Source organism: Rhopilema esculentum, chromosome 11, assembly GCF_057945365.1.
Source record: "Rhopilema esculentum isolate cy_ngs chromosome 11, ASM5794536v1, whole genome shotgun sequence".
Taxonomy (NCBI): Eukaryota; Metazoa; Cnidaria; class Scyphozoa; order Rhizostomeae; family Rhizostomatidae; genus Rhopilema; species Rhopilema esculentum.
The window spans coordinates 10,113,407-10,135,732 of record NC_142825.1 but is presented as its reverse complement, the minus strand read 5'-3'; the positions used below and the strand labels follow the sequence as shown (position 1 = coordinate 10,135,732).

Genomic DNA, 22,326 nt, shown 5'->3' with positions numbered 1-22,326 from the left:
GTGAATTTCGCAGGGCAACAGAAAAAATTTTCAGGACCCAAGAAGACTTATTTCAGCGTATAAACGCCGCCACTGAAATATATATTTTGGAAAATATTTCGATGAGTAAAGAAACATATCTTGTAAGTTATTTCAGCATAAAATTGTCTGGAACACAATCATAAATGTTACAAAATAGAATATTTTATGTCAGCCCAATAAATAGAACGGAAAAGTAGGCAAGAATTTCATAAAGTATTGTCTAACCGGAAGAGGGTTTTTTTTTCATTTTTTGTAACCCATGGGAGTAAATTAATTGGAAGCGTTTACGTCTAGCAATATTTTTGATCGCCAATCATAACGAGGGGATTATAAATTCTGATCAATTTTGAGTTAAAGATAAAGGCGTAGATATAGAGCAGCATTTTTCAATTTTGACCATATATCCTATTTTATGAACCAGACCAGAATAACAGCAATCCGTTAGCAAAGTTTAATTCTTTCATCGGTCATATCTCGCCCAATTTTGAACATGATTATGTGGTCAAAATTAAGAAATTCTAAAAATAGATTTTTGATGACGTCACACTTCGGTGCTCTATTGACACCGCTAGAAAGAAGTAATTGGGTAAATTATGAAGTGCCAGTAGAAGCATCAGTTCAGCCCATAGAGAACTCAAATTTCTTGGATGTACTGGGTGTTTTATTTGTTAATTACGAAGGAGAACCAGAACTGAAAATTGAGATGTATTTGATGTATAATACTACTCAAACAATATCAAGGGAAACCTTTTGCTATTTTGAAAGTCCGTCGGTGTAAAACGAGATTTTCTAGCCATTGCACCCAAACGAGATTCTTCTAGCCATAAATCCCACCGAAATTTTTGGTTCTTAATGCATGAAATAAAAATAGAACAAACTATTCATATACCGATTGATTTTGTTTTATCTATTTACTAACCTTTTTACGAATAATTCTATCATTTGTCTATTATTCTGGCTGTGTAATGTCTGAATGTCCTTATTTTGGATGTGTAAGCATGGCCTTCTCGAGACAAAAACGAAGCACATTTTTGTCCAGGAAAGAAAATTCTCCCTTTCAATGCAACAGTATTCTGTCATACACATCAATGTCAGCCTTTCTTCTTTCCCATCTCCCCTCTCCAATTTTTCTCCATAAACAATTAACACAGTTTTCTGAGAACCGTCGAATTTTATTTGCTAAACAGTAGAGTATTTGCTAAATTTTAGTCTGGGAGATGCTTTTTTAAACCTTAAGGTAAAATTTAAAAATTTTCTTTCGAGTCTGACTCAACCATAGGCGGGTCCTCCTACCTCACTAAACTTGATTCTTATTGGCCTAGTTACGCCAACTTAACCCTGTTAAACAATCATCGAACTGATTCGCTCTTACAGAAATTCACATGGTTTCCTATCTTATAGACTAAACCAAACTAATGCTGGTATGAATTGCTGAAGAAGCCTTTGGCCAATGAAAAAGATTGCCACTCTATGTCTCCTTTAAAATACTTTTGAATTTGGCAAAGTTCTGTTTTGTTTTGTCAAAATCTAGAAGATATTTTGTCGAAAATATATAAGATGAGCATTAAAGAAAACAAGAGCATTGCATCCACCCCAAAGCAAAGACCACCCTATGAAAATTATTTTTCTCGTTGGTCCCTGCCATTGCCCATTATAAAAGAGAAAGGGGGCTTCATAGAGCCTAGACTTGGCTTAAGTCTATTTCGTGCCTAGAAGCCACCAGTTGATATTCGTTTTGTCTCTTCTGAACTTCTGCGAAGGAGACGCTCGGAAATGTCTAAATGTCTGTAAGTCTATATAAATTTTTTTTGAGCCAAGATTGAGGAAGACAAAGATATTTAGATTTATTTCGTTTACAAAGTTACAGCATAAGCCGCATCAATTAACCAACGATAACAACGATTTTGCAACGTGCGGTAACTAAAGAAAGCTTTGCGAACTTGATGAGGCCATCGACTTTGAATTGATTGACAAGATTAATGCTCTTGAAAATGTTTCCAGCTGGAATATTTCAGGAAAGATTTTCCAAAAGAAAGTTTAGTCTTGGAAAGGCTATCAATGTTCAATGAAATGTTCTTCAAAGTTGTTTTAGTTTGTGTACGAAAGGAAGAACTTCAATTGTAATCATGCCTTACCATGCTGCTTGTTATTTAGACCAGACTAGAAATTTCGCGAAAGATTAGAAGGGTAGCAACACAGGCATTATTTGAAAAGCAGATAATGAAAATGCTACATTACCTCTTTGTTTTGTCCTGGCAGCCTTCTCTGTTGGGTGGAGATTGGTAGGCCTTATGCCGTCTCGTGTACAAAATGTTCAACTCATCTCCATGGAAATCACTTTTTGGAATTAAAAACGTAGAAAAGCTTTCAGAAACATAGCAGCTACGATTTCTTTCACCACGCTTTGCAAGGTATTGGCCAAGAAACAAAATCAAGGCAGTTGTTAAAAGTCTTGTGTCAGAAACTAACAAAATGGCGGGCAGCTTGCCTGGTGGCTGAGTGTTAAATGCGCTTGGTTCGCAATATCATTAAGAGAAGTTGTTTCGGGTCTCTTGAGAGAGAGCCTGCAAGATGATTCGATGCATTCATAGCCCAGGGGATTGCAAGCTTCTTTGACTATGTTACCGAAAAAGGATGGCTTTCAAATGCAAATTTTGATGAGGGTCAGAGATGTAGGATGGATTTCAGCAATGGGTGCCACTTGGAGGCATAAAAGGCGCACCTCCGTAAGCTGTACATACCTCTGTTTTTGAAAAGTAGGTGGGCGGCGGCACGTACCCCATATCCTCTTGGTCCATACCTCTATGGTAAGGTTCTATATAACCCGTTGTTACTTATGATATTTGAAGGCGCTTTTAATCCTGATTTTCACCAGGCAAATTATTTCGCGCTAATCGATTAAATAGTCGTAGCGATAGAGTAGGACCGTCATCTACTTTCTGCGAATCGAATTTTTTCGCTGCGAAATTTGAGAACATGACACCACGCATGCTCACATTGGCAAAAATTTGATTCGCGCGAAAGAATTCGCCTAGTGGGAATCAGCCTTAAGGGCCCACAACAGGAGTTGGGTCAATATGTGTCTGTTTGCCTTCTTCCGCAATTTTTTGCGTGTTAGGGGTCAAAGATTTGAAATAGCCAAATCAATGCGCAACTGCCATATCAACGATGCCTTTCTAACTGCTAACGAAAAATGTCCTAACTTCTCTCAAGTAAGAGCTTTCTATGATTCAAAACTATGGTGCCAAATAGTCACATGCACAGCTTTTCAAGCTAAAATTTTCTATATTCATATATTTCAAGATTTAATAAAAAACTTTTAAAAACAGAGATACCCAAAAGGCTTGTGTGAGCTAAAAACCCAACCTCCCTGTGTTGCAGAAGATTTCTTTTGATAAGTGAAGCGTTTAAGGATTCAACAGATTTGCAAGAAGAGCACTATTGACATGAAAATATAGTTCTATGTTCACAAAATTAGCATACAATACTATGTTATACTGAATCCATTATTTCGTGATAAAATGATAAATGCTAGCATAGAGGGTATTAATCAGCCAACAATAAGCACTAAAATAGACAAAGCTATCATATCCTCATAGCAAATGATATTATGCTTGTTGGGAACCAGAAATCATTATGGTATTCAGGAGCCCAGAAATAGTGTCAAATCTAATTCTTATGAATTTTATTTGCGTAAATTTAAACGTAAGATTCCTGATATTCACCAGGGGTGCTTTGAGCCCTCCTTTCTAGAGAAAATTCACTTTCCGCTCAACATCATTATCATCTTCAATAAACTACATTCTAACTTTAATTTCATTTTGAAGAAACTACTCAAATATCATCAAAAATGTTAAATAGGCACTCTCAGCCTCTAGCATTGAAACAGTGGGGTTATAGCAACAATTTTGTGTAGTAGTTGCAAAGGCATCAACAATGGATATATGTGTGGCATGTTGTACAATAACAAAGACATTTAACACAAAGTCTCATTTTATTCGCATAATGTAAACATTAACGAAGCTTGTTTCTACATATGATTTGCTGGTCTTCGACTATCATTATCATTTACTTATTAATAGTAGAAGTGGCATTATCCTGGAAAATAAACGAAAATATAGAAGAATCTCTGTCCGAAGTTTCTACGGTGAGATTCTACGGTGAGAATTTCTGTCCTCGTGTTCGTCTCTGCCTCGCCTTCGTCTCCGTCCTCGCATTCGTCTCCGTCCTTGCCTTCGTCTCCGTCCTCGCCTTCGTCTCCGTCCTCGCCTTCGTCTCCGTCCTCGCCTTCGTCTCCGTCCTTGCCTTCATCTACATCTTCTTCTACGTCCTCGTCCTCTTCCTCGTCCTCGTCTCCGTGCTAGCCTTCGTCCCCGTATTCGTCATCCTCATCGTCCTTTTCCACGCAGGAAAGCAATCCACACAAATAAGTTGCATTCGCAATTTCGATGCTCGGTTTTCTATTTTAGGTGAGCAAAGGGTAATGAATAGCAAAGGATCTTTCAGTGCATACTTCAAAGCAGTTGCAATCATCGATAACTTGTTATTGTACACGGCTAGGCACCACATTTCCACGATATTTTACCTGAATACATCAAATGAAACATAGTAGGACACGCTATCACCAGAATTAAGGATAAAGCCGATGAGATGCGGTCGATCATTTTGCATGCTTTTCTGCACTCTTTTCCCTTACACGCATTGCTAGGATCGTCTGCTGCTCCTTTGTCTTCGGACCCGAAGTCACCAATGATGTCATCGTTGCTTGCATTCTCTTGAATACCCGAAAAACTATTTATTCTAGATACCTTTCTAGCTTTATCAAATGTCACTGAAGGCATGTTTCCATCAGGAACATCACGTGATACTTGTCTTTGAACAGCCGGTGGAAATTTCCTCTCGATTTCGATTTCGTCGTCGACGAATGTGTTGAGCTCAAATGACTTTATACTACTCTTCTTCTTCTTTTCAAAGAAAATCTTCTTTATACACTTCCAAATTCTTTCGTAGGGGGTTGTAAACCCTTTCCCTCTACTAGCACGTTCAGCATAATACGAAGCAAGGGCGGTAAATGTGATTTGCATTATCGTGAAGATCAACACGAGAATAACAAAGAAAACGATGACAGGCACGTAATCCGACGTTTTCGGAACGCTTCCCAAAATCGTGTCCAGGTAGACAATCAAAGCCAGGAAACATGTTATGAGCAGTGAGGTCCTCTCTCCCGATTCCCATGGCAGCAGCACGGAACAGAATGTGACAATGCATATTAATACCATTGGGGATACAACCGTTAGCCAGTAATACCTAGGACAGAAACAGAAAATAAATGAAAAATATCTAGCCCTGTATAGAGACTGTAAGGTCAGGCGATTATCGTCACATTTTAGTATTTTTGTCATGCAAATCTAAGGAATAAACACACAGTAGTTGCGATATTAGTTCTGCAAACTCGTTCTTCATAGGTTCTGTAGGCAAACAAAAGAAATTCATATTATTTTCAGAATAACAATCTATATTTGGAACAAATCCTGTCGATGAAAAATAAATTTCAGGTGTAGGAAGACAAATTGCACCTTGTTTTACCTGCTCTTGTTGGGAATTTTTTTAAGAAAATGAAAACATTCACGAATTTTGATTTTGATATTGCGTGAAAGAATTGCGTGTAAGACGGAAAATGAAAACGACCAAGCGTAAGCGAACCGCAAGATATAACAAAAGGGCGGGAAATCTACGAGGCATTCGCGTCGTTCCAAGCGAAACAAAATGCTCTCGTAGAAAAATGCATGGCACAGCCTCCTTTAATTTGAGTGAAATTCTTGTATTTTTGTGATTTTGTCTGAGGCTTTTAATTTCAAAATCTTATAAAATATGTGGAAATTTTTAAAGAAATACATTCAAGTTTAGTCTTTGGCAATTAATAGTATTTTATCTGCTGACTTAAAGGCAATTTCATTTGCATTCGAACACAATTAGCTGCAACATAGAGTGTTATTAATTTAGCATATTGTAAATGAATAATTCTTTCTATCATTTTTATTTCATTTCGTTTTGTTCCCTTCGTTCTATTTCCTTTTGGATTTTTCAGTTTTTTTCCACTTCATTCTGTTGTCTACTTCTGTTTTGTCCGTTTCTTTCCGATCCTTTTCGTTCCGTTTACATTAACTACCAAAAAATCCGGTGCCAAATCTCGTTGGATTGATTTTAGATGGAAACAATTTCGGTCATATTTTTGAAATTTCGGTGTAAATTTCGGTGAGAACTTGAACGATTTCGGTGAATTGAAAATATTTCGGTGAGTAAAGAAATATAACACTCTGTCTGTACAGACAGGGAATTTTGCATAACCATCTAGCAACCTCCCTAACCTAAGTTTTTAAAGTTTAAGTTATAAGAGTAAAAGCCAATGAACATTTTAAGCCTTGGGAACATTCTGGCAAATGACCGGAAGTTGCGTTTCCGGAGCATGAACAATTCCACGGTCAGCAAAATTTCGAATTTGAAGTTTTTCAAATCTGATGATACCATCAGAAAGAGCTTAAAAACTGAGCAAAAGGTATAAAAAGGACAATGTGATCTGAACTATAAGAAAAGAGTTATGGCTGTTGAAACTTTTCGTTTTGTCAAACAACTTACTTTCTGAAGTTTCAATTTCATTATAGTACAGACGCAGAGCAGTAAAATTGTGCATGTTATAATAATAGCATGAAGTTTGGTACAAGTACATAATCCGATATGCTGAGTATAATGAAATACATATCAAGCTTCACAAATGCCCCCAAAAGCTATTTTTAGACTGGGGTACTGGTACCCACTCCTCTTTTAGGTATAGCACTACAACGTTTTAACTTTGCAAGCTATAACACTGAAACATTTTTTCTGGCGTTATTTGACGTGCTGAATAAAATGAAATGCAAAAACAGCTTTAAAAATTCCACAAAAGCTATTTTTAGACTATTGTACTTGTACCCAGTCCTACATTGGGTCTTGCACCATAACTTTGTAATTACACAAGTTACATGACTGAAGCTTTGTTTCCTGGCATAATCCGAAGTGCTAGATGAAAGGAAACGTAGAGCAAGGTTTTAAACTTCACCAAAGGCTTTATTGGGCTGAGGTACTTATACCTAGTCCACTGTTGGCTATCGCACTAAAACTTAATGCCTACGCAGGCTGTACAACTGAAACTTTGATATCTGGCGAAATCTGACGTGCTTAGTTAGATAGAATATATGTACAGTCTATTCTGATCCATTGTGAGCTAAAAATTGAGTTAAAATAGATATAGAGTAGAATTTTTCACTTTTGACCACATATCCCAAAAGAGCAACATAAAATACTTGTACAAAATCAGTTGAATGTGTTGCCATATAAACACAGGATCTTTTCCCATCAAACCTTTGTAATTTGGTCTTTATGAACCAGGCCAGAATAACAGCAATCCGTTAGCAAACTATAAATCTTTCATCGGTCATATCTCGCCCAATTTTGAACATATCTAACTGATTCTGCATTCAGAGGTATTTTATGCCGTTCTTTGTGTTTATGTGGTCAAAATTAAGAAATTCTAAAAATAGATTTTGATGACGTCACACTTCGGTGCTCTATTGAAACCGCTAGAAAGAAGTAATTGGGGAAATTATAAAGAGCCAGTAGAAGCATCAGTTCAGCCATAGAGAACTCAAATTTCTTGGATGTACTGGGTGTCTTATTTGTTGATTACAAAGGAGAACCAGAACTGAAAATTGAGATGTATTTGATAATTAATATTACTCAAACAATATCAAAGGAAACCTTTTTCTAGCGTTGGAAAATTTCGGTCAGAAAAAATTTCGGTTTCCAAAAATTTCGGTGGGATTAATTTTCGGTTGCCCTTTTTCACACCCACCAAAAGTTTTGGTACTTAATGTAGTTCCTCCTCGATCCGCCACGTCCCGTTTCGTTCCACCACGTTCCCTTTCGTTCCTTCTCGTTCCGTTCCGTGTCGTTCTGTTTCGTTCCAATTCGTTTAGTTTCGTTCTGTTTTGTACCATTTCATTCCGTTTTATTCCGACTCCAATTCGACCTAAGACTACATAACTGCCAAAGACAGAAAACTAAATGCCAAGATTTCATCACTAAATGCTTACCCAGGTTTGCGGACAAACTTCAGAATCATATACAGCGCTGAACTATTTGTTGGTTTCGATTCAGGGCCGACAGAGGCAGGAAAGTCTATTTCTGTCACATTGCTTCTTATGATCTTCCATAGGCCGGTTTCACTCTTTGTAAATTGTCCATATGCCTTATCAATTTCCGTATTGTACACCATCTTTATATCTCTGTTATCATAAGAAATTGAGTTGAAAATCAGCGGGCAGGCATGCTCGTCTGCAGGGAAGAGGCAAGCTGGCATATTGCAAGTTAACTTTATCATAACTGCGAAGTCCAATGTGGTATGTCCGTCTGGATATACGATGGCAGTCCCCATACGATTTGATGGAATCAATGGCTGAGCAATGGCACTGAGGAGGAGAAAACATAAGAAGATGAAGAAGGCTTATCATAACATATTACTACTAGGAGCTGTTTTCATCGACAATCAGAGAATAGGACACTTGATGAATAATAATAATAGTAATAATAATATTAAAATATCAATAATTATACAGGTTTGTTTGGTCAGCTAAGGACAGCTGCTCTAAATCAAGGACCTGTGTCCAACGAAAAGTAGCAAAAACTATTAATTACAATATGAGATTTTTTAAAAATCAAAGTTATTACATCTGTTCTTGAATCTCACAATATAGTCTTCATCTCTCAGATCAGGTGGCAGTCTGTTTTCAATGTTTACAGCTTGGTAAGTAAAATCGTTTGTTGGCAGTTCCTGATCTTATACGAGGCACCACAAGATTTGATTTGTTTCTTCGAGTGAACATTCGGTGGTCCATTCTTTTAAAGTGTTTCTCTGATATTCCAGGAGCAAGACCGTTTGAATACTTTTGGCACATCGCTTATTTCTTTCACGATTGATAGACGGAAAGCTAATTTTGGCATTTTGTCTATTAATAATCCTCATTGCTCTTATGAACTTAAATGAATATTGTTTTATATCCGCATGGGGATTGCGATAAATAATTAACTAATCAATCAGGTCCCCAGACTAATCAGGTGACTACATCACTATAAACGCACAAAATTGTGTTTCATTTCCAGCCATCAATTAGAGATAACAATTTCATTTAAGAATAGGTTTTCCAGCAACCTTTATTAGCAACAAATTAAATACATAAAAAAAATCGATCCAAAAATTTCTTCTAAACTGGTAGGAGATAGATCGATCGAGACCAAATGTGGATGGATTGAGAATAAAATTGGACCAAACAAAAACGTGAATCGATTTAGGACAATAACAGACCATTCTCGATTGCTTATTGACTCAATTGATTATTTGGGCTGGGTAGCATAGGCGTCAAATCTTGATTGGCTGCGAAAGGAATCGCCAAAGTGAGAGTTCCCATCTATTTTAACCAACCAAATCGCGAGAAATCAAATTTTCAATTGGCGAGAAAACAAATGGCGACTCCTTTCGCAGCCAATCAAGATTTAACGCCTATACTAGGCTGGGTTTATACGTCGGACTTTTGTTGCATCGAATTAAAATGAATCAAATGTGACCATCGGCCTATTTAAATGCGACCTCGCAGCGACTTTGTCGAAGAAGCAACAAAACGTCGATTGGAATTTAAATTTGGTTTCTATACGTCGCATCAAAGTGGCATTTAATTCACACCAAGTCTTTTTTCACCATATTTTGATTCGACGGGACAAAAAATGCGACACACAAACCAAACCTAAGACTAAAAATATATGCCCAAGGCTTGCTGCGTTAAAAGGCATAAAAGACGATTAATTGTCAAATGGGATGCCTTACTTCTGGACAAGAAAAATCTTCGGAATCCATAACTTATCAAGGTCAACCTCTAGCCTATTGACAGCATATTCCGATGTGTTCCACTGTACCAACTGGTTTTTCCATTGCTAAAATATGGGAAAATGAAAAGACATTTACAGAAACAAAAGGGCTAGGTATTTCATCTTTTGAAAAACACTTTAATGAATGTTGCTAGTGAAAGGAAAAAACTTCAGTAAATAACCTTTGTATAACACAACAAACGAAAAAAATTGCAGACTTCTGAAAATAGGATGGGACAATTTGATTGATTAAATTCACTTAGAAATTACAATCAGTATTTAGGAAGGGGATGAGATTGACTTTACTCAATGCCATTAAAGTTTAAATAGTGACAGAATCAGTGTAGACTTTAAAATAAACCACTACAGTGTCCAAATTAACAAGGCAAATTGAAAATTTGCAGCAAATTTTCGATTCGTTCTTCAACGCAAACGACCACAGAAAATTTGCGTTCACTAATGCAAAAGATATCTTTTCTTACTTTTGAAGATTAACAACACAAATACGATTACAAAGACTAGCACCAAAAGGGAATAAATTCATAACGAATGGCTTCCTTGAAAAAATATTGAAAAATAAACAGTTAATGCTTAAATTCACAAAAAACAGCTGTGTTTGGAGCGATGAGTAAACGTGATTCGAAAGAAAGGGAAATGTCAAATTCGTTCTTTCTGGAATTTCATTAGCTTCTACATCGGTACTATGCTTAGCGAGGGGATGAATGGGGCAAAAGGACAGCCGCAAAAAACTGTTGAGCTATTGAAAAAAGTCGGTTTGTCTTCAAAAAGGCAACTCACAAAGGATATCCAGATGCCAAGATCGATTTCTTCTTCGTTTGATTTCTACAATTAAAAAGGAACAAAGTTCTGTGATGACAAAAATATCGTATATCGAGGCTCAAAGAAAAGAAGGGATTTCGTATCCTCAATCAACACTTTGATAAGTGATCGGACGGTCCCTTCTCAAACCTGAGCTATGCTCTGGCTAGGGGTTATCGATACGACACTAATAGGATCTCTAATTTCTCAGACAAACGGGTGTGTAATGAAATGGCAAAAGTGAAATTAGGGCTACGTTTTGATCTTGTTGTGGTTGCCCAGTCTGCTTTAACTTTGAACGATGCAAGGAGGCAATATAACTATTGATGACTTCGAGTAACTCGAACACAGTTTAAAACAAACGGGTTTTCGATATGAAGATGAGCGCTCTTTTAGTATACAGGTTTTGTTTAGTTGACTAGCACTGCAAGAGACGGGACATACTCTGTCATACGACTTACTCTGTCAAAACTTTCGCTCAAGATTCTTTGTCATAAGTGATATGAACTTTCAGGCGTAAGAACCACAAGGCCAGAAGACGTCATATAGAACAAAAACCATAGCGACAACAAGACGGGATTATGTCTAGAGCGAGGGTCAGCGCAGCCAGGAATGAGGTCATATCGAGAGCACGAATAATGGCAAGCAGAATATGAGGTCTTTTCGACAGCGAGGATCAGGGCGACCAAAACATGAGGTCATATCGAGGGTGTGAGTCACGGCGACCACTTGATGAGGTCTAATCGACAGTGAAGATCGGGGCGATCAAAAGACGAGGCCATATGGAAAGAAAGGGTCACAGAGCGATCACAGAATAAGATCATATCCAAAGCGGAGGCAGAGCAACCAGGAAATATCGAGAGCAAAAACCATGGCGACCACAAAATGTGGTCACGACGCGGGCATGGGCCAAGGAGCAGGGCGACCGCAAGATTTGGTCACGTCTACAGCAAGGATCAGAACCTTGATATAGTATAAAAGTTTCGAAGTGTCCTTGCGATGCTAGTTAAAAAGTTTAAAAAATTCAAATAACTGCTCGGGTTATTTTTATTGAAGCGCGAAATAAAAAGAAGCCACAAGGTAGATGCTTTTCCAGAAGCGTTTGAATATAAAGACTGTAGTCTGGCCCTTATTGGAATCATTGCAAAAATTCTGCCTAGCCTTAAACTGTGGAAATACCACGTAAAATTGAGGTCATCAACAAAACCAAGCACTCAAAGACATTGCAATTTCTAAGGGGGCACAAATAATTGGCTGAATAAAATAAGACATAATAGCTTACAAGGTAAGTTTGAATGCTTACCGAAAATGAGGCGGTTTTATAAAGTCGTATGACAATCAAAACGGTATTTTATGAATTACAAGACTGTGTAATCATAAAAAATACAACAGGTAACTATTTAAAGCACAAGCTGCAATTGGTGCGCAATTCTCATATCAACTTTTACCTTTTCAATTTTTTAAACATTAAATTGGAAGAATGAGTAAAATAAGAAATTTAATGACTGCGATGAAAAAAGGAGCATACATCATATAACAATCTGTAAGAAAAATCGATGAGCAATTCCCATCAACCCATCAGCGTAATTTCCATCAACGCCTTTGTGAACGAAAGGTTGTTTTATCTGAATTTATTCATTTACGGCGATCGGAGTTTCCCTTTGGCGTGTAATCAAAGTTTAAATATATTGCGAACTAAAAGCTGATGTTTGGGAGCAAATTAGCAAAAACAAGAAAATTTATATAACTGATTAGTCGATTAGCATGTTTAGGCTTGTGATCTAAGCTAGTTTGATTGCTCATCAAGCTATTAAACAACAGCTGCTCTTGCTTTGGGCCTGTATGCAGGCATAAAGTCAAACTGATTACTTCAATTTCCCTCCCACTGTTAAGTAATGAGGATTGCTCGTTGCACGTTGAGGATTGTGTTTGATTGTCGTGAAAAACTGGTCGCCATTGTTGATTCATTTTGAGATGCATCAGGCTACAGCGCCACCACTGTTTTAAGGCTTTCAATTGCTTGATTGGTAATCAGCTGATTCCATACATACGACTCAAATTGGCTGATGAAGGCCATATGTCTAACTTCACGCAGTTATCATTATGCTAAACTGAAAATGTCGCTTACTGAACAACTGTCTGCAGCTGGATAACAGAAAAATTCTTAGAGTGTTATATTTAGATTCTCATTAGATCTTTGATCAAGGGATAGCAACACATCATTTTCTTCTGCTCATGCAGACAGCCTAGAGCTGCATTATCTTAATCTTCTTGCTGGTTTGCCCCTGTATCGTCTTCCTTGCTTGTTTACTTGGCTATCTCTTGTTTAGTTACTCAATTGTATAGAAACCAAACCACTAGATTTTTCCTTCCTTTTCTGGTTACGTAAAAACTGTCTCATGCATTATCATACAGCTTGAAATTTCTTATAACCTACAAGCTACTTTACTTGTTCTTCTTCCTAATTACTTTAAGACCTACTTTTCTTCTTAACTTCTTATTTACCCGCTTATTTACTGAATTACGAACTTACCGACTCAAGACACCTATCGAGTTATTTTCCAATATACTTTATAACGTTGCTAAATACTCGTATATCCATATACATACTTTTCTACTTACTTTTTGCTATACTGATCCACTTACTTGGTAATTTGCCCACCTATCCCCTTGTTTACTACTTTCCTACCCCCTTACATGTTTAATTAGGCAATCTTAGAGTTCTGTCGTAACATTAACTTCATCAAATGTTGCTTTATGTTTCTCGATCAAAATTATTATCTATTTTTGCAATTTATTATCTAGTTTAGCAATTTATGGCAATAAATCTAATCTATCTAAAGCCATGGACGACCTTGTTAAATATCAGAATCAGGTTTTCGTGACTTTAGCTGTAATTAATCTGAAGCAGGGAGCTCGGCACTGTATTTATCAAAGTTATCGGATGTAGTTGCAAGAATGCACATAAGATATCTATTCAGCACAATACATCTTTAAAAGAAGCATTTTAAACTTGTGTCATACACTTGCTGACACTTTGAGAATAAAAGATCTTTTTAAAGAAGAATCGCATTTTCAAGAAGCCTTAGAAAATTTGCTTCAGTCTTACGAGCATTGTCTTGCAAAATACTCAACGTCTTCTTACGGAAAATATTTTCATATTTTTTGACGTTTGGAATCATCTAAGTTAAAAAACGGCCAAAGAAATCTAAAGGCCAGAACAAATTAGGAATATTGAACAAAAGGTGGAATATTGAACAAAAGTAGCCTGTAAATCGCTTTTCCTCTGTACAATAAAGGAAGAGTAAGGGCACGATTGACCGAGCCAAGGAGCCAGACAACAAGGGAAAAGATGAGCCACACTATATCTCAATGCCAAGTCAGTGCCAATGTATCACCGACAGTGCATAGCCCATTTTGTGTGCCGGCTCTTTCACTGTACAAAAGGGGTTGTTTTCTGCACTTGGGTGGGTATTCTAGAGGGAGATGTATCTTGTTATGAATATGACCATGGAAAATATAATGTTATCTTTATAAAAACAAAAAGAACTTACAATGTCGTAAATATGGGAAATAATTATACCAGTATGCAGAGTGATCGGTTTATTATCTGTCTGGTTAATCTTAGGAATCACTTCACCCATTCGTCTGCTTTTGCCAAAAAATTTTTCAAGCAGCTTCTCCTGCGGTGATAATTCGACTACACTTGCTTGGCTTATTGCAAAGAGCATGGCTAAAAAATAAAACATGACAGGAAGATATCATAAAACAATCTACGTGGAAGTAGGATTGCCAATAATATAATCAACATATAATACTTTCGCAGTTTATCTAATAGCAATGTCACGATTCTCCAGACTCATTATTGACTAGAGATTGGTTGAATTGCAAAGAAACTCTGATATGATTCAACATTGCAAAGAATTGGGAAGATGATCTAAGCAATTCTTGCGAGTATTCCAACTGCAAAGATCTGTTAATTTACGTTGTTCTATCTCCAGCATCTACTCTGGTAGTGGTAATGTAACGTATTTCTGTATGGCGATTTGTATAGTCGTGTTGAATGTCAGATAGTAAATGTAGAACATGTATCGAAACAAAAACTGGTTATAGAATAAAGTGAATCTTTACCTAGGAAAGACAAAGCCTCTTGATAACATTATATCTCCGTTTATAAGCCATGGGAAGTTAAAACTTCATCTCAGTAGTAATTCTGACTTTTTTGAAAAAACGAGCAATCAGTTTGAAAAATTCCTTAAAAGAAACTAAGGAGACAGAAAAAACGTTTCGAATACTTACAGAGAATAAAAGCTGCTTTTGGCAACGACATCTTGCAAAAATAGCCACTTAAAGCTCGCTCAAGGTGCGTTCAAAGCTAGCGCATAGCACAACTGAAGAAATGACTGACTGCTGGTCCAATCAGCATCAATTTATGTCTTTACCCAGTTTCAGCAGGTAGTAATGTCATTTGTTGATATGAACATCTGGCAATCAAAGTTTGTGTGCACGCGAGGTTCCTAAATAGCTTCAACAATATTGAAGGAATCACAATGAGAACGAAAATTCAAAGATGACTTCACTGTGACGCTGCATTTATCACAAACGAAAATCTGACTACAAACTTTAGCAAAAAGCAGAAAGATATTTTATCACCAGTTGTAATTGTGACAGAATATTTTTAGATAATAAAAAGATTTCTTCGACCAAAAACTTCTTTCAAAAATAGAAACTGCTGGGCGGAACGAGATGCAACGTTTTATAAAATAGTGGAATTTTCCAATCGGTTTCGTAAGATTGAAATTACTACATAATGCGATAGTTATAGGCATTCTTTTTGAAAACGACATTGCTTGAGGAAGTTAACTTAAAAAGTCTTTAGCGAAGCTTTTCCTTCATTTTAATTTTGTTTCTTGAGTAAAATAAATATTTTTGGTGAAATTGCTTTATTCCACTCTTATTTAAGCAAAAAATACAAAGAAAACAGGTCTTTTTTCTTATTTCTGAATTGTCGTTGGACAACAACATTATGAAGATGCGGGTAAAATTCACTGCCATTGGAAAACCAATAATTTATGCTCAAACAGTACTTGTGTGTTAGAAAATGTATTGCAATGTCTTGAAATATAAAGAAAATTGAAAAACAATTATTGTAATTTGTATCCTATTTTATTTATAATTATCACCAGATAGTAACCAAAATGTTTTAGAGTAAAAATAAACCCAAAATCTTGACTTTTTTCATTCCTGACAAAAAATTGGAGTAATTGGAGTCATTCTTCAAGAAAGTCATTGAACAAAAGGAAATGCGATGAAAAGAGCATTTTCAGCATGCTACGGAAATGCAAAATATAATCTGAAACTGACAATCACACTCAATGCAACGATATATTTCTTTTTACAAGATCAGAAGGCAGTCTTTGGGTTTTAGTGGCAGCAAGTCAGTGATGGTAGTCATAAAAACAGTTCTCATTTTTCACAAGGCAAAGCTTTACATTGCATTCGCAACATTTGATTCGTGAGAATCCACCTTTGCAGTTCTTACATCTTCCTTGTGTTTCTTCAAAAACTGGAAAATGACCAACATAATCTTCTCGTATCTCTGAAGGGGAGACAGGGTTTGACTTCTTGTACCTTTTTCTGGCAACTTCCATATTACCATCAGATCTGCAACTTCTAGGTCGACCTCGAGTAGGGGTGTATTTGCTTTGTTTACAAACAGCACGCCATTGGCAACTCTTGTCTGAAGGGGACCAGGCTTAGAATTTCTTTCTTTGGGACCCTCTTTTGATCACAGTGACGGCGATAACACAGCCACGAATTCACAATGCTGAAGCTAATGCAGTGATAAACTATATGCATATGCCACTTTTTGGTTCCAAGTGTTATCATATAAAGTGCCAACAACATGTCACAGAGATCTACACCTCCCATGTTTGCATTATAAACTCGGACAACATTTAGACACTGAATTTCAATATGCTTCTTTGCAGCTGCTGACGAACTTGCTGTCCCATATCAATGCCTAAATATGTTAAGACCAATTGAACAATGCCATTGTCGTACCATCTTACTATCACAGCATTGCTATTGGCATCTACTTGATAGTCAGCTGCACCTTTACCTTCTTTCTTGAGTTCCTTGTCACTTTTTAGATTTTCCTGTGCCCCTTTCAAATGATTTGCACGTATTGTTCCTGCAGATCAAATGCTTCTTGACTTCAGCTCTTTAACTAGCTCAATAGACGTGAAGATGTTGTCAAAAAAAACTTTATAGCCTTGGTCATGAGGTATTCCTTTACAAAGCCTCAAGACCAAGTTACCAGTGGCCCCAAAGTCCCCAGTCTTCCTATCATTCTCCTTTCCTGTGTAAATCTCAAAGTCACAAATGATACTACTTATGCCAGCTCTAGCCCACACTTTGAACCCCCGTTTATTTGGCTTCTTAGGCAGATATTGCTTGATGGATGACCTTGCTTTAGTTGGTATTATCTGTTAATCAAATTAATTCTTTTCTTCAACTGGAATCTTGTGACATTTCTCAAGAATAGACAATAGACAACAAGTTTTATGGCAATTCAGGTTTTCAAAACGATTAACACTCATAAAATGTCTGAGATTGCAGCAATCCTTGTCCAAGGAGCACAGTACATGCAATACTGAGGGAAATGGAGAAGTCCCTTCATAGAAAGGATACTAAGGAATTTTTCAATTTCATCTGAATCTGTCTTCACAGACTTTCCTGTTTGTTGGGCTGAGTATAAGTTTGTTTGTTCAACAATTCTTGATATCAGCTTTTAATCAAAAAATGATTGAAAATATTCTAAAGGGCTTGGAATAACCTCTGGTGGATCCGGAAAGCTTTCTCCGTAGGCTCACATCTACGCCATCTATATGATGTTTTCCTGGCTTTGATAACACTTCCTTGTTTGATGCTTGCGCATTACTGCTGCTTGTTTCCCAAGTTATATCATTTTTATCACCATCTTCACTGGAATCGTTAGCAAAGGTGCTCCAAAACTGCGCTCATCATCAAGAATAAATTTCTCTTCGTTGGTTGCAATTATTTCAAAATATTGCTCGCATTAAAAACATGATGGCAAGAATTTCTTAATCATCAACATACCCAAGAAGTTCTATTAGAATATTCAGAGGTTCTATACTCTTTATGAAGGGAATTATAAAGTATTTGCCAAGAATGATACTGTAAGCAATTTGATATCAACGCATTATAGCTACACCACGGAAACGATTTCACCCAGTGGCACCAAGGCAATCCCTGGTATCGCTTGAACCAAGCCAAGACTTTTCACATCTGACAATACGTTTAGCGAGGAAAGTACGAGGTCATCTACATAAATTTTCACTTTAACGCGATTTTCTGCATCTTTCGAAATCATTTTTCGCATTCATACTTTATCACGAATTTCTGCCTCAGTAACAGTCTAGTTTAATATTTATCTGCATGTAAAAAAGCCTTACATCTCGATACCTCCATGTGATAAAAAATTTCACTTGATTAACAGTCGCCTATGAAATTTGAAAATTAAGGAAGATTTGTTGAAAGAGGATTCATTGTTGCAAAATAAAAGTGAATGACGAACTTCGTAACTCGCGTTTAAAAGGTCAAGAAATCTATCATTCGTTATCCTGCATACAAACGACTGATAAGAATTTTCTTGTCTGTGCGGCTTGCAGATCACGTTGCGATGGCAATGCAGTATTCATAACGAGAAAATGAATCGTAGCTATTTTACTTCAAACTTTTTCTGTACTAAAATGAAAATTAGAATCTTATGAAAATCAGAAACTTTTTACTTTCAACGGCTACTTACGTTTGAAATTTTAAGTATTGTCAAATTCAAGTATTTCCCATTTATGAACATGACTCGATTTGGAGTTTACCTTTTGCAAACAATCTTTTTGTGGTACAAAACTTAAAAATAACCTTGAAAAAAGCAAACATTCTGAATCATGCTAAAGCTTTTGGTCTGACCCTCTTCGGAGTATAAAACGTCGGAACTCAGATCGAAAACCTCAAAAGTCATGTGCTCGCGTTGCTGATTAGCCTATTTCGATCCACGACTGCAGTTTTCGATCTATGTTCTCTCGTTTTAAACTCTGAAGAGTTCCAGAAAGCTAGGTTGTACTAGAAAGCTGATTTTTGAAAGCGAATTAGTTTTACTACATATACTTATAACCAATAGGAGCCTTCATCACTATCAGTCCTGCTACCTTTTCAAAACCAGCAAGAGAAAAGTTCTTCTGATGTCCTTAATTTATCTCAAACCACGTCAGTCAATCTAGTTCTAGCATTAGAAATTGTGGTTTATATGTGGTTTGCCCTGTGCCACGGATATGTTTCATTGTTCAATTATACTTATGACATCTGCAAACATGAATTGTATTGTTTGATCGTAATCTGCATTTGTTAGTTTTTATTAGCTTTAGTGTAGCTAGATATTGTACCAACTTTAAAAAAAGAAAGAAAAAAGCATACTGTATACGAGGCGCCGTTAGGTAGTGAGCGGGACAAATGCAGCTTAAATACACCAACGACAGGCGAAATGATGCACGCGAGCAATTAAGAAATAAAGCTGGCAAAACCAGCTAACGCACGAGAAGGATAGGACGAGAATCGAATTATTGACGACAAAATACGAAAGCAAAAACAGGCAGTCAAACAGCCAAGAATAAAGGCTGCTACAGTTTAGGAAACCAAGTGCGTTCTCTAATGAAGGATCAATTAGCGCGATCGTGCCTCGAAACGAACATTTTCCAACAATATGACCAAAGGGTATGTAATATGATCAAATTCAAAACCTCGTTTTGTCATTGCTTGCGAGGGGGTGGAGCAACACTCATTAGGTTTAAGCCTGGGCATGACATCATTAGAGAAATAATATACCCATGAAGATGAGGAGTACAGTTATCAAAACAAGGGTAGCTTGTATTCTATATTCAAAGGAAAGCCTAGAGTAGCCTCTAAAAATCTATACATAAACCACAGCACCTTTAGGGGACAGTGGGAAGTCCGAGTCAATTAAAAAATGACGAAACAGTATTAAACATGTCCATCACTGGAATTATGCCTAGGGAACTCTTTTCACGATGACGCAAGTATGCCTGACCATTCCATTGATTGATTAAATTGCTTTTTATCACTATCAACAATCGCGATTAAATGCTAAATAAACAAAACAGCCCTTCCATTACTGGCCATTTTAGTGCAAAGAAAGCTAAAGTTAATGCCGAATTTTCTCGATCAGGGAAAACAAAACATCAGTACATCCTCCTTAGTTTGTCTTTTGTACAAAATAAATTAGGCCCGATCCGTTCTACAAACCGTCTATTTATAAAAAGGGCAAACTATGTAATTTGAACCCAAACAATATCTGTTTAATTCATTTTCAACAGAGCCGTAGCGCACAGAAATATTTTGACAGCAGATTATTAATTTCCTAAGAAACACGCTTGCCGTCTTGAAACCAATGGCAAATAACGGTGTTCGCATACACGCATTTCACGTGCGATAATTTGTTCCACAATTCAAAGTTTTCTTGTAAATGCACATTTAGTGCCATGAAGCTTTTTTACACAAATTTTCTTCAGTAACTTCATAGAAATGCTTAGTCAAACAAGCAACGAAGCAATTTGAACAGTGGATCGTTTGCGTTATCTGGCACAAAGACCGCTAACCAGTCTCTTAAGATCTGCGTACTAGGAGAAATATTAGAGAATAATTCGTGTTTATAGAATAGTTTCTAAAATGATGACGTCACAAAAATAAACTTTGTCTAATTTTCAATTTGCATCACATAGCCTGAAATAGCATCATGAAATACCTCTAAATGTGCGAATCGTTAAAGTGCTGCAAATTTGTTAAGATATGGTCGCATTAGGTCGCATTAGGACCAGGTGGTTTCCTCATCAAATCACTGTAATTTGGCCTCTGTTAATAGCTTCATGAAACAAGCCAAAATAACAGTCATCTTTCATTGACCATATCTCACCCAATTATTAATATATTTGAGCGATTTTCAACATCTAGAGGCATTTCATGAAGTTCTTTCAGGTTATGTCGTGAAAGTAAAAAAATTTAAAAATATGCCTTTGATACACTTCGGAACTCTATCTTGTGTTCATTGTACCGTGATGCATCATCGAATTACATCAAAGCTAAACCAGTTCTTGCAAATTTAAAAAAGCAGACGAAAGTTAGTTTAATCTTCAAAGAAAGTTTCGCAAATATGTAAAAAAATTCTAGCCACCTTTTGAAGCAAGCTACACTTCAAATTTTAGGCTACGTGCTTCCCATTACGGATGCACCTGATTACGGATGCAGTTTTCAATATCCGGTCGGAACCAGATTTTCCGGTCCAGGTTTGGAAAATCCGACAGGGTTTCGCCGGATGTTTGACATTTTTTGCTATTGTTTCCTTGTTTCTTGTTATATTATCTTCAATATCACCTTAGGATTTTATAACTACATTCAACCTTTGTAGTAATTTAAAGCTTTTTTCGCAATTCACCAATTCATAAGAAGATAGCATTATCATATCTCCAAGCGGATCTCTTAATTTTGTGACAGTTGGTGATGATGATCTGTGTTAACCAACGTCATATAATACAACATATTCTGACATAAACTGAGCCATCAAACGCTAACATTGAAAAAAATGTAGATGCTGGCTTCTCAAATTCAACGAAAAAACCAGACACACTCATGAAGAAATCCATATTAAATTTCTTGTTATAAGGAAGATGGCGAAACGTGGAAATGTGAGACGCAAGTGCAAAATAGAAAATACTCCTCACATGAAGTACTACTTCTTGACAATCTCTTGAAAAAGGAAGGCTATCTCAATATGTCTGCGGTGGGGATCACTGAATATCCTTTTTGTGGTGGAAACGAAACCGAACAACATTCTCTCGTGTTGCAAAAGTAACTGAATGGTTTTCGATCGACGTCAGCATCCTGCGTATCCACAGAAACTATTTTCAAACCATAACCTTTCAAAACTTTTGAACCCTACATATTAGTTTGACGCTATATTACACTTTGCTTTGGGCTGATTCTCTCATATTTTTTACGTTAGCATATTAAAACATCCGGCAAAATTGGTAAAAAATTTCTAAAATCCGGCCGGAATCGGATTTGCGAATTCTAGCCGGATTTTCCGGCTGACCACAATTCGTTTCAATCTCTACACCCTTACATTAGAAATTCTGGTCAAAATTTTCACAGCAGGACTTGATCGTCCTTCTCTTTCCTTATTCAGCTATGGGTTTTTTACTTCAAAAGTTACTTGGAGAATTCTTAACTCTTAGTGGCATGTCTTTGTTATCTTCAACATCTTGAACGTAAGATCATCGCAACACATATTCAATCATAAAGCAGGAAGGATCATGACCATCAATAGCTAGAAACTGGACGAGGCCCAGTCGGAATGCCAGCTTATAATTGTTTTAAAATGTATTAAACAATGGCCACAGACGACACTTCATTTCTCGTTAAACTCATCCCTCTTTCACT

General features: G+C 36.7%; 1 protein-coding gene across 1 annotated transcript in view; it reads right to left on the bottom strand.

The window, feature by feature from the left end:
• LOC135693388 (neuronal acetylcholine receptor subunit beta-3) overlaps positions 1 to 22,095 on the bottom strand; it is a 38,559-nt gene extending 16,464 nt beyond the window's left edge. Inside the window, exons 1-6 of the mRNA XM_089111609.1 lie at positions 15,094 to 22,095; positions 14,349 to 14,527; positions 10,774 to 10,818; positions 9,935 to 10,041; positions 8,151 to 8,525; positions 2,260 to 5,328 (exon numbers count right to left, since the gene is read on the bottom strand). Of these exons, the coding sequence (XP_088967735.1) occupies positions 4,578 to 5,328; positions 8,151 to 8,525; positions 9,935 to 10,041; positions 10,774 to 10,818; positions 14,349 to 14,527; positions 15,094 to 15,124 (1,488 nt within the window). The 5' untranslated portion in view covers positions 15,125 to 22,095 and the 3' untranslated portion in view covers positions 2,260 to 4,577. The remainder of the gene's footprint in view (positions 1 to 2,259; positions 5,329 to 8,150; positions 8,526 to 9,934; positions 10,042 to 10,773; positions 10,819 to 14,348; positions 14,528 to 15,093) is intronic.
• Positions 22,096 to 22,326: the final 231 nt, after the last annotated feature.